This window comes from Berghia stephanieae, chromosome 2 (assembly GCF_034508935.2).
Source record: "Berghia stephanieae isolate SIO BIC M18660-M18661 chromosome 2, UCSD_Bste_1.3, whole genome shotgun sequence".
Lineage (NCBI taxonomy): Eukaryota > Metazoa > Mollusca > Gastropoda > Nudibranchia > Aeolidiidae > Berghia > Berghia stephanieae.
In genome coordinates, this window is record NC_088361.1 from 89,503,730 (window position 1) to 89,516,620 (window position 12,891).

At 36.4% G+C, this 12,891-nt stretch overlaps 1 protein-coding gene across 2 annotated transcripts in view; it reads left to right on the top strand.

The window, feature by feature from the left end:
- Positions 1-8,647, top strand: part of LOC144965787 (WD repeat-containing protein 11-like) — a 44,521-nt gene extending 35,874 nt beyond the window's left edge. The window contains exons 29-31 of one of the 2 annotated variants that reach the window (XR_013644104.1): positions 938-1,018; positions 1,686-2,118; positions 4,438-5,251. Coding sequence is in view for 1 of the 2 variants with exons in the window: in XM_078901503.1 (XP_078757629.1) it covers positions 938-1,018; positions 1,686-1,830; positions 6,147-6,295 (375 nt within the window). In the remaining variant the exon portion in view is untranslated. Of the gene's footprint in view, positions 1-937; positions 1,019-1,685; positions 2,119-4,437; positions 5,252-6,146 lie in introns of those variants that run through there. The other variant, XM_078901503.1, reaches the window with a different exon arrangement.
- The last annotated feature ends 4,244 nt before the right edge of the window (positions 8,648-12,891 follow it).

Consider the following 12,891-nt stretch of genomic DNA (forward strand, 5'->3'; position numbering starts at 1 on the left):
CGTTTCTTCTTCTCTTTACTAGCCTATCCTGCTTCTTTGGTTTGTGATTGTATTTTTGACAGGGGATATTTTTTTTTCTGTAAATCTTCTGCCTGTTTGTTCTTGGTTATTTATAATTTAGCTTATGATATCTTTAGGTTATGATTTTGATTTACATTTGTACTATTTTTGTTAGATTGCTTGTTTTTTTTGTTTCAGCGGTCTCTCATATAACCTCAATTGTGTTGGAAGAGACCTAAAGCAACAAACAAACAAAAAAACAAAAAATTAAAATTCCCCCCCTTTTCCTGGTCCTAGGGGTAATCCTTAGTTGGGAGGGAGACAGTCAAATGCATATTACCCTTTTTTGAGAGATATTTTTTTGTTGTAAATCATCAAATGTAGAGTGATGCTTCATAAAAAGGGGCTTCTACATTAATAAAAAAGGAGAAAAATTAACCATTTTTTGATAGGCTGAGGATGGGATGCTGCCAGATTTTAATTAGATAGACGCAACTAACCATTCACTGCTGAGTTGACAGGGAGGAAAAACAATTCTGACTCATCACAAAGTGCCAGTTTTCAATTTTCTTCCAATTATGCTCTTCCCCCTCCCCCTCCCTCTTTCCTCTGTTGAACATGGATGTAGATCTCCACACGGAGATCACTAAAGACAATAGCTAATAATAGATAATAACTGAAGGATCAGAATGAAGAGGGGTAGGAAAGAGAGAAAGAGAAAGAGAGAGAGAGAGGGGGGGGGGGGAGGTAGAGAGAGAGAGAGGGGGAGGGAGAGAGACAGAGAGAGAGGGAGGGAGGGAGGAGCTTTTGGGTTTTTTTTTACGCTATGTCATCATCCTTCTCATTTTTTCCCCATCAATTTGTTCATTATTTGCCAGTCATCTATATTTTTAGTTGGATGTAGATAGATGAATTTTATTTCCAACATCTCTTCCAGGCCAGTTTAGAGCCATCGGAGTGTTCTGAAGTGATGAGACGTTGGGCGGATTACTTGAACAGCCCTCAAGTCAACCAGAAGGTAAAACCATGAACTCTTTCGTGATCATTAAACCAGGCTGCCTGACAAGGAGAGTAATTTATGCATGCTATGTTGATAAGCAGCACACACATTAAGTGAAATGTTAAGAGTTTCTTTAATTAATACTTTTAGAAATTTACTAGGCTTGACTGAAAAGCCTTGACGCCTATCGGATATTTCCGATTGTATTAAATGCACCAGTATATACTTTAGATCAAAATGTGTGCATTTATTCTTCCATTTTGTCACCAAATTGTATTTGGCTGCTATTTTCTTGTTTTAAATTATCTTACTTTAAAGAATCCCTATTCCATGTCGGTGTATTCCTAATTAAAGTTTAAATGAGATTCAATGATCAAAGACAATATGTGACCCACAGTGTCAAACTGGTATCATGTTGGAATGAACTTCATTAAAAGAAAATTGAGTTTTAAGTTAAAATGATGAGAATTAGAATTTTTTATTTTTTTTGTGAGGTTTAAAATATAGAATTATATCCCCAAAGAAGGCATTTATTTAAACCCAAATTTTATGACTTAAGCTTAAAATTGAATTTAAAGCATTAATTTCACCCTGGCATAATACTGTTTTGAGACTATTTGTGGCATGTAAAGGGGAAAGAATGAGCAGAAGGTCTATAATTGTTTTGAATACTTTCTTATTCCAGAGCAAGTCAGTTTTGGTGTCGTTAAGTCTGGGGCAATTCACCAAAGTGTTGGAACTTTTGTACAGTATGCGCAACTTTGACAGGGCAGCTCTCTTTCTGGAGGCATGTCAACAGTTTGGATTGATTGACAAGACAGAGGTGTCAGGTAGGAGCAGTCTTGAATCAAATACTCTCTCAGGTCACAAAAACCAGTCGACTCCAACAATGCAGTTTTCTAATTTTAAGCCAAGACCAATACTGCTCTCTGAAAACACGTGCATTAAAAATTTTGGCCAGAAAACTTGTCCTTCAAATATCCATTGATTAGAATAACCCTCGTCTTCACAAAAACTATCAAACCTGGTGACTTTGGTAAGTTTGAGAGGTTTTTTTTTGACAAGATGAGGATCATTATAATTAATTGATATCTAAAGGACAAGTTCTCTGGCCAAAAGTTTAAATCACGGCTGTTCGTTTTACCACATATCGTTCCTTTTAGTTTTCATGCTACCTGCGTGATTCATCACGCCGCACAGTGCCAGACCAGGGGTCAGCGAGGTTAAAGTCACTGCCGGCGAACAAACGTAATAAGTGACTTATGATTGTTCTTTTCCCTCATTTTCTCTCCATTGTTACACATCATCTAATATACCCACAGATATAGAATAAAAAGAATTGTAAATTCCAACCACAACTCCATTAACTGTTAAAATTGCTAGGTCATGCGATTATTATAACACATAGTTTAGTTTCGTTTCGTAGAGTGGCTCGACTGAGTACCAGTGATTGTAATTTTTTATTTAATTACTGCGAAATGTTCGTCAAAGATTATTTGCTTAAAAATTGTGTTATGATTACATAAAAATAATAAACTTCATTATGAGTAAGTTTGAAGATTTCGATTATTATAGGTTTTAAATGGTGATGCAATGAATATAGTTGTTTTAATATAGTAGAAAGTCGTTGACATCAGTCATTATCAAATGAAGATTGAAGGACATACATTAGTTCTAATGTACTTTAAATTCACAATGTGGTGTTCCCGATCATTTAACCTCACTGTGTTATTGACGCCCACTGTCGTCTTTATCATGACCACCACCAGCACCACCATCCCCCGTACAACTAGTATCGTCACCATCACCACCCCCAATCCCCATGCCTCTATCACTACTACTACTACTGACGTCACTATTGCTCCAACCCATATACACTACACCATACTTCAACAACACGATCACACAGCATACTTTTTAAAAAACCACACACACATTTTTAAAAATTTGGCCAGAAAACGTGTTCTCATCACATCAAAAACTCTCGAACCTGAAGTTGGATTGAACAGGGTCATTAATTAAATGATCGATACTTAAAGGACGAGTTTTCTGGCCAAATTTTTAAAAATGAAACGTGTCAGGGTTTTTTTTCCGAATACGTCACAAGCATTAACATCTCTAATAGATGATAATGGTCACAAGTATTAGCCCCGACGACAGCATCACCATAATTTTCAGCAGCACCAGTACTGCTACCGTCCCTAAACCACCAGCATCACATACGTTGTTGTTATCACCACCGCCAGCATCATCTACCGTCAACGAAAATGTCGCGATCCACCACATTAAAACTATCCTCACATTAAGACAAAAACTGGCTAAAATCAGAGAGTGAAAAATGTCCATATAAACTGGGCTGGTCATGAAAGTTAGCCACACATAATATTATAATACTATAATATTATAGTCCCTATTAGCATTCGACTGCATTATACTATTATATTATCATTACTACATTGTACTGGTCATTGGTTGTGTGAATACACATACTGTATTACGATAAGAATGGATCTCAATCCCACGGTGTTCTTAATGTTTGCATCTCTTCAACTCTTCTGTACTCGGTGAAAAATAATTAAATTTTGGCCAGAAAACTCGTTCTTCAAATATCAATCGAATAATATGATCCTCATCATGTCAAAAACTCTAAAATCTGATAATTCGTCTTAACTAAAACTCTCAAACTTAAAACTGCAAGGAAGTCTCAGGTTTGAAAGTTTTTGACAAGGTGAGGGTTATTTTAGTTGATCAATATTTGAAGGACAAGTTTTCTGGCCAAATTTGTTAAAATGGCCTTTTTTAAAAGAGTATGACAGAACTGTGGCTATAACATTGCCGGCATCGTATTATTTGTGTTGTTGCCAACAGCGTGAAGTATCGTGATGATTACTTGATGACTTTCTCAGATTTTAGTATGATAACAGTGGTCAGAGGCTTGTTATTCTACTGGTTGGTGGGGAATTGGACCCGACAAGTTGTTAATCAAAACCACATTGCATGAGTTTCAGAAAAATCGCACTGAAGATTTTTGTAGGGTGAAAAGTTCAGTTTTATCCCTGTAATATGTATGGATTTAGAGGGGGGTGGTGTTTGTATAAATGTGTTATTTCTTGATTCAATTTAGTATATGTGTACTTATGAGTATTTGAAATATGAGGTCTTTTGTTTTCATTGTAACTTGACGTACATCTATCCCATAGAAACAGAAATCATATGAGAATAAAGATGAAGTGTCAGATAAATAATATAATACATAACAATAGTTAAAGATTATAACGCAAATGAATTAAAAATGATTACATTTGATCATTTTGATGGAATTTTGACGGTACTGGCAGTAGCTCGTTGACCCCTGCTCGCCAGGTAGTATGACCTCGTGACCGACTGTCGGTGAGAGCAATGTACTCTACAACTAAAATGCAAGCTATTTTCCACAGTGAAATACATGTTTTTAAAAATGACTACAAATGACGCATCATGCCTATTGATAATGGGTGAAACTATTCAATGAGACACATGATGAAATCATTCATATCCATTGTAGAATTGTATTCTCTTTATATTTTGAAAAAAAAAAGATCTCTTCTTTAGTTAAGTTTTCTCAGAGTTTTTTTGGTTTGTGACCAAAGCCATTAAAATAGTTTTCAGAGCCATTTATGCAACAAATTATTTGTTTGAAAATTCTGGAAAAAAATTCACGCGTGTAACTTATGACATACTTCTATCCAGTTGGTTGATAGTGAATCTGAAATGTCTTATCTTCACGTCTTGTCCCGCTATGATCTTTGTTTTATCCTTGTCTCCTCAAGAGTCCTTTTAAAAAAATACTTACTCAGATTACTAATGGTCATATGCGAAAAGCCTTGCTAAATATGTAAAAATGAGTTTTAAAGGTATTTTTTAAAAAATTGAGCTTTTACATAGCGCTATATCGACTAAACCATGCTCAAAGTGCTTTACAAGGGATCCCTGGCCAACAGCAACACTTAACATGTAGGACGTGACAATTTTTTTCGGACAGAGACAACGCTGTTAACACCTGAGTACGGTGAGAGAATGTGAGTAAAGAGTCTTTTCCAAGGACTCAACTATGCACCGAGCGAGGCTCGAACCCAGGACCTTCCGATCCGAAAGTGGTTGTCATACCACAAGACCGCATAGCCGCACAAAAAGGTATGGTTTGATTCAAAACTCCTTTTTAAAATGTCAGTCTGGAGCACCACTTCGTCGTAATTTCATTTAAAAAAAAAATTATTGTAAGCTTCCATCCAGCTATGTCCAGGGAGCAATTTATTTGACCAAGATGAGTCTCATGACCTTGAGTGAACTCTCTCTCTCTCTCTCTGTGGCATATCACTTGGACGTAGCCTCCCACACAGTCCTTCGGAAGAAGTCTCTGTCTTGTGCCCATCTGCCACATTCCGTCACGCCGTTGTTGAGCCATTCCTGTATATCCTGTTGCCATCTTCTTTGTGGTCTTCCTCTGCCTCTTTTGCCCTCCGCCATGCCCTCCATTACATCTCTCTCTAGTGTGTCGTGTCTTTTCAGGTGCCCAAAGTAATTGAGTTTCAGCTTTTTTATCTTACTCATTAGCAGGGACTTTTTTAGTCCTAGTGTTTTCATGATGTTTGCATTGCTTTCTTTGTTTGTCCACGGGATGCGTAAGATTTTTCTATAGCATTTCATTTTGAAGGCGGTTATTCTCTTTTCTGATTCTTTGGTTAGAGACCATGTCTCGCATCCATATATTGCAGTAGGAAAAATACAGGATGTTAGGATCTTCATTTTCAGTCTGACTTCCTCGCTCTTCCAGATTGCCATCATTTTGTTTAGTTTGTTGCTTGCAATTGCAAGTCTTCTCCTGATATTTGGTGCCCAGTGAACTCACTGAAAAATAATTTCATTCAATATGAATGTTTTTTGTAGTATTTCTTGTTCTACTTTGATCTTTGGAAAAAGTTAATTGATGTATAATGGTGAAATTTTTCTTTTGATTGATATGTCATCATATTGAAATTAACTCAAATTTTCTAAAATAACAGGTTCCCTCCATTCACAAACCTTCATTTTAAGTTATGTTAGAGATGTAACTTAAAAGATAAAATGTTCTATGATTTTTTATTTTTAAATATTTTTTTCCACACAGAATCTCTATTTGAAGCGATCTACTTGGAGTATGCACGATACCTCATCAATCTTGGGCTCGGGAATGCAGCCAAACATTACTGCCACCTGGCAGGAGACAAAGGGCAGCAACTCTTAATGGAGGTGGACATCTTGTTTTCAAATAATTAAAGTTGTTTGTAATATGGCAATTTTAAAATCTAGTGTATTTATTTGAATTTTCTGTTAATATTTTATGATAGTCAATCTTCCCAAGAATTAGTGGTACAAGACAGAGCTTCAATGTAAAACTTTTCAATGTTATTTTTTTTTTGGACATATGAAAAATGTTCATAAGAAACATGGATATGTTTCTACTTACTGCATTTATTTGTGTACTGTGAAAAGTAGCTTACTAAAGGCTTTTTGGTTGTGCTTGATTCCAGACGTGTGAAACATTCCTCTCTTTATCTCATTCAGCTTTATGGTCTAGTGGTATGGCAGTCAGGTTGTAATTTGTAGGTCCTAGGTTAGAGTCCTGCTTTTGCCAGTGAAAATTGGTGTCCTTAGAAAGGACACTTTATTATTATAATTATTGTTATTATTATTTTCGTTATCATGATCGTCACAATGAACGTGGATAATATGACAATGTCCATTTGATGTTTTGTGATATAATTATATATAACTTTAACAGTTAGATCTATTCATTTGATTTGGTTGTATTATATTGATAGAAGCCATAAATAAGACGTGCAATAATTTAATAACATTCTCTGTAAAAAAAATGGTTCATATTTGTATATCTATAAATAAATATACATACATAAAATGTTAATATTCTGTTCAAATTCATTGATACTGTAATTGAAATACGTTGGGACCATGCATTTGTTATTGTTCATTGTTTATGCCGATTGCTTGTATTTTTGGATATAATATTATGAAGTTAACTTTACATGTTTAAATTTTAATGAAAAATTATCATAACAGCATAAAGCTTTAAAGGTGTTGGATTTCAATCCGTGTAAAGTTTTGGTAAAAGTCTGGAGAACTTCGGAAAGTTCTGATTAGAAAAAAAATTATTAATTAAATTTAAAAGCTGCATTTGAAGTTTGAAAAGCTTGTGATGTATTGTTTGTTAACTGATAATATATTTGGGTTGAACCAAAATTAAATTGTGGATTGTGTTGTAAACGAATGCAGTATATTGCGCATATTCTGTTTCAATGCCCGGCTCAAGGTGGATCACAAAACTTATTTCTATTAGTAGTAGTTTTGTTTGGCTGCAACTCCAGTTGGACTTTGTGGACCCTTCTTTAAATTTAATCGACTCATGGACAGAGAAAGTAACACATAAAGATGTAGTGATTAGAGATAATGGGTAATCTACTGTATAATAGGTGTGAAAAGCCTTTCCTAGCTTATCCCTGTTGAGACAGGTATTCAAACTTGGAGAACCTTGTATTCATCTTTAGGACAACATGTGACTAGCCATCTCAAAATTTTATTATGTAGGAGTGAATCAAATGCAATAATATTGATATAAAGGTAAATTGATCAGAAATATAAAAGTGTTGTTTTTGCAATTAAAACATACAAAAACCCCCAAAAAACTATGTATTGCCCCAAATAAAATATTTAAATACAGTGGAATCAGCATAACGTCAGCACTTGTAAAGTCAATTTCTCCTTAAAGTCGGTACCTTCTGTTGGTCTCATATTTTCTGTTCTTCATCTAAGTGTGCTTTATTGAAACTGGATAAAGTCAACATTGCTTAAAGTTAACCAATTTTTCTGGTCCGGGGGTGTTGGCTTTTTAAAAGATTCCACTGTAGTCCTTCACAGCCATTTAACCCATGGTACAAAAGTTTATCCCGGTTTCTGTAGAGTGAAATAGACAATAGCAAATACTTGCTACCTTTCAGATAGGATGCTCCTCTATCTCAGAGTAATTTCCACCAGATCTAACAGGCCCAATTACTGCTGGGTGGACAGGAGCATCGAAAACAAATCTCGATTTCATCTGGTATCGATCTCAAGGCCTTTGCATGTGAATTGAGTGCTCTCCCAATTGAGCTATCTAGACCCCCTATAGAACATTTAAGCATGGCCTATTTTTTTTTCATACTGACTATCAATTCATTTTTCAGCATCCAAGTCAACATAATACCATTTTCAGATGATGGGTTATAAATTGTTTGTTAAATATTGATCAGATTTCAATATGTTTTACTAATGTGGGCCCTTCTTAAGTACAAGACCTCATTGGAGTCTTATATGGATGGGGTCTTTGACCTCCTGTGGTGGGCAGGAGGTCACACTGTGTCTTCTATCTCCTATATCAGTTGTCCGAGTTACTTTCTGTCTTTGTCTTGGAAAGGGATTAACTTAGTCTTGTCCTAGCTCTGATCGTAGTCCTTGACTGGGAGGGAAACAGTCAAATGTTTAATTATAGTTTTGGGAGATAATATTTTTTCCCTTGTAAATCATCTCTCTGTCATGTACTGTTATATATTAATCTTTTTTTATTAAAAAAAAAAATACAATGGTTTGTAAACATTTGAGTGTATTCCTCTTTGTGGGGACATGTGCTTGTGATGGATGAGACTTTTGGGTGATCTCAAAGAAAGTATACTGATAGGGTGCTCTTGAAATCTTCATCTGTTCCCTTTGTCTTACTTTTTCTCGTGTGCTTTCAATTGTAAATCTATACATTTTTTTACTATCCTATTATCTTCCTTTTTACTGGCGCTGAAATGACCTAAATGTGTGGCAAGCGCCGTAAAACTCTTAAATACAAACATTTTTAAAAAACATAATTGAAGTCTATACACCTAGTCTTGTTTTAAGATCATCTGTATTTCTTTTAATGAAAGAAATATACTGCAATAGAACTTTTCACCGAAAAGCTTTTCACTGTGCAGCTCGTGTGGAACAGTTTAAGTTTTAGAACAAAATCTCCTAGTCTTCTAACATTTAGAAACACCTTGAAACTGAATTATTTTACAGGGCATTTTATGATTGATGTTTTTTGATTTTGATAGTCTTGTTAATGTTTATATGCACATATGTGTAAGCGTGTTTGTGTGTGTGTGTGTGCGCGTGCTTATGAGTTAGAGTTAATTGTTAAGCGGTGCAGAGCACTTTTAAGTGGATGCTAAGGCACTATAGAAATATGTTGTTGTTGTTTGTTGTTGTTATTATTATAGTTAATGTTATTATTATTATTGTTGTTGTTGTTATTATTATTATTATTATTATTATTATTATTATTATTATTATTATTATTATTATTATTATTAGTATTATTATTATTATTATTATTATTATTATATCATGAATATAAAACACTTCTTTGTTACAAGCATATGACCAGTCATATTTCTGAATATTTTGGCCCATTAGAAAAAAAAAATTGTTATTCATGTTACCTTTGTTGACCCAAGTATGTTATTGTTGACGAACTCTTGCTCTCTACAGTGATAGTGTTCAACTCATCCCTACATTTCCTATTGTGATTGCACCCAGTTTTGCATGCTGTTTATTATTTTAAATAATTAAATAAAATTGCTCGCTATTCCTATTGCTTAAATCTTTCGAATTCATATGAATGGAAAATAGAACAAATTTGTTCGCTTTTCATCATGATGGACTTGAGAGAGTTCAGATGAAGTCAAAACCCACGAAATACCTAATGAATGTGATCAGAGACGCAGCGCAAGGGATATTAAGAATAAACTCATTGATAAATCTCAGTTGTCTTAGTCTTTGTTTTTTTTTGTATTGTATTCGTTTTTAAAAAAACAAGCAACAACAACAAAAACTTTTCCTTCTTTTTTTTCTTTTTTAAAAAAAACTTTCTCAAGGATGTTGGTAAATTTTTCTTTTTGAAAATCATTGCTCTGTTATAATGGTTTTTAATTAATATCGTGTATATTGTACATATTTGAGTTCAGTGATAAGTTTCTGATTATAATGCTTATTTTGTAACTTTTTGAGTGCATTTCTTGTAGCAGAGATCCTGGGTTGGCGTCAATGTGGAACTTTTAAAGTGGTTTCAGACTAGCTACAAGGATAATATTGCTCTTGGATGTACTTCATAACAATGTGAAATTGAATGTAAGCTTCAATTTAATATATGCAAACAGATAAATTAGACGTTTCAGGTTTCCCCTTTATCAACAACACAGGATGATTGAAACACTACAGATGAATGAGATAATGTGTTAGTGGCGTTGTTAAAGAAGACGAATGAGATAATGTGGTTGTGGCATTGTTAAGATGATTCGTCTTAACAACGCCACAACCATCTCATTAGTCTGTAGTGTTTCATTCATCGTGTTTTGTTGATAAAGGGGAAGACCGAAACGTCCATTTTATCTGTTTTCGTATGTTGAATTGAAGCTTTCATTCACTTTCACATTGTTATATATTTCTTCGAGCTTCGAGCAGCACCATTTACATTATTTGGATGTACTTCTGATCTCTGTTGAATTAGTCCCGTTTGTCTTAAGATTTTCTTTGCCTCTTGATACATAGATCTAAATATTTGTGACTATTCATTGTATAAATCATCGGGAAACGGCAAGGATTTAATAATTTTTATTCCGGGTCGGGGAAAAGAGTCGGGAACTCACTGATTTGGGTACATAGGACTGGGGCATGGTCGGGACTTTGTTCAGGTCGACTGAGCCACCACCAGCACCTCATCATCACCATCATCATCACTACCATCACTACTGCAGCCACCACTACCATATCATCATCATCACCACCACCACCGCTACTACTACAACTCCACCACATCATCACTACCACGATTTCAGCAACCACCACCTGGATGGGGTTCCTACCTCCCATAGTGGGCAGGGAGGTACTTACTGTGTCTTCTATCCCCTTATATCGTTTCCAACATGCTTTCTGTCTTTGTCTTGGAATGAGATTACTTGGTTTTATCCTGGCTCTGGCCGAGTCCGAGCTGGGAGGGAAACAGTCAAATGCTTAGTTATTGTTTTGGGAGATGATATTTTTTTCCCCTTGTAAAAATCATCTTTCTGTTATGCACTGTATTATATTTTATGTATTACCTATGATTTGTAAACATTTGAATGTGTTCCTCTTAGTGGGGACCTGTGCTTGTGTCTGGATGAGACGTTTGGGTGATCTCAAACTAAGTACACTGATAGTGTGCTCTTGGAATCTACATCTGTTTCCTATTTGAACCAATTTCCCTTTGTCGGCCTTATTCTTGGATGCTTTAATTGTAATTTACTATCCCATTTTCTTCTTTACTGGCGCTGATATGACCTTAATGTGTTGCAAGCGCCGTAAAACCCTTAAAAACAAAACAAGCAACCACCACCACCACCACCACCACCACATCATCATCATCATCATGTTCATCATCATCATCATCATCAACATCATCATCATCATCATCATCATCATCATCGTCACTACCACCACTACTGCAACCACCACATCACCATCATCATCATCACCTTCACTAGTACAACCACTACCACCACAGCATCATCATCATCACTACCACCACTATCACATCACCACATCATCATCATCATCATCATCATCACTACCACCACTACTGCAACCACGGGTGTGTCATTTTTACGAAAGACGCCGAAACCCGACGAAACCCTGCGAAACCCGACGAAACCCGACGAAACCCGACGAATCCCGACAAAGTTATGGGAAGTAGGTGGCAGTGGGGAGTGAACCTAGAACTCAGGGAAGTGTACACCATTGGGGAGTGAACCTGGGACTGGGTTTCGGCGGGTTTCGTAAAAAAGAACTAGTGCTTTTTTACGAAACCCGGCGAAACCCGACAATATCCAGCAAAGTTATGGGAAGTAGACAACTGTGGAGAGTGAACCCGAAACTCAGGGAAGTGTACACCAGTCGGGAGTGAACCTGAGACTAAGGTTATCGGCCGGTTTCGGCGGGTTTCGTAAAAAAGAATTAGTGCTTTATTACGAAACCCGCCGAAACCCGACAATATCCGGCAAAGTTATGGGAGTTTGGCAACAGTGGGGGGTGATCCTGGGAATCATGGCGGTGTACACCAGTGGGGAGTGAACCTGGGACTGTGTAAAAAGGATATCAGTGGGAAATAAACCTGGGACTAAAGGGAGATGGATACCATTGAAAGTTGAAGGCGGTTATGGGAGTTGAGTACCAGAGGAGAATGAACCTGACACTATAGAAGGTGGGCGCCAGTGGGGAGTGAACCTGGGACTCAGGGAATTGCACACCAGTGGGGAGTTAAACCTGGGACTGTGTAAAAAGGATATCAGTGGGAAATAAATCAGGGACTAAAGGGAGATGGATACCATTGAAAGTTGAAGCCGGATATGGGAGTTGAGTACCAGAGGAGAATGAACCTGACACTATAGGAGATGGGTGCCAGTGTGGAGTGAACCTGGGACTATGTAAACAGGATATCAGTGGGAAATAAACCTGGGACTAAAGGGAGATGGATACCATTGGGAGTTGAAGCCGGATTTGGGAGTTGGGTACCAGAGGAGAGAGAAACCTGACACTATAGGAGGTGGGCGCCAGTGGGGAGTGAACCTGGGACTATGTAAAAAGGATATCAGTGGGAAATAAACCTGGGACTAAAGGGAGATGAATACCATTGAAAGTTGAAGCCGGATATGAGAGTTTGGTACCAGAGGAGAATGAACCTGACACTATAGGGGTGGGCGCAAGTGGGGAGTGAACCTGGGACTATGTAAAAAGGATATCAGTAGGAAATAAATCTGGGA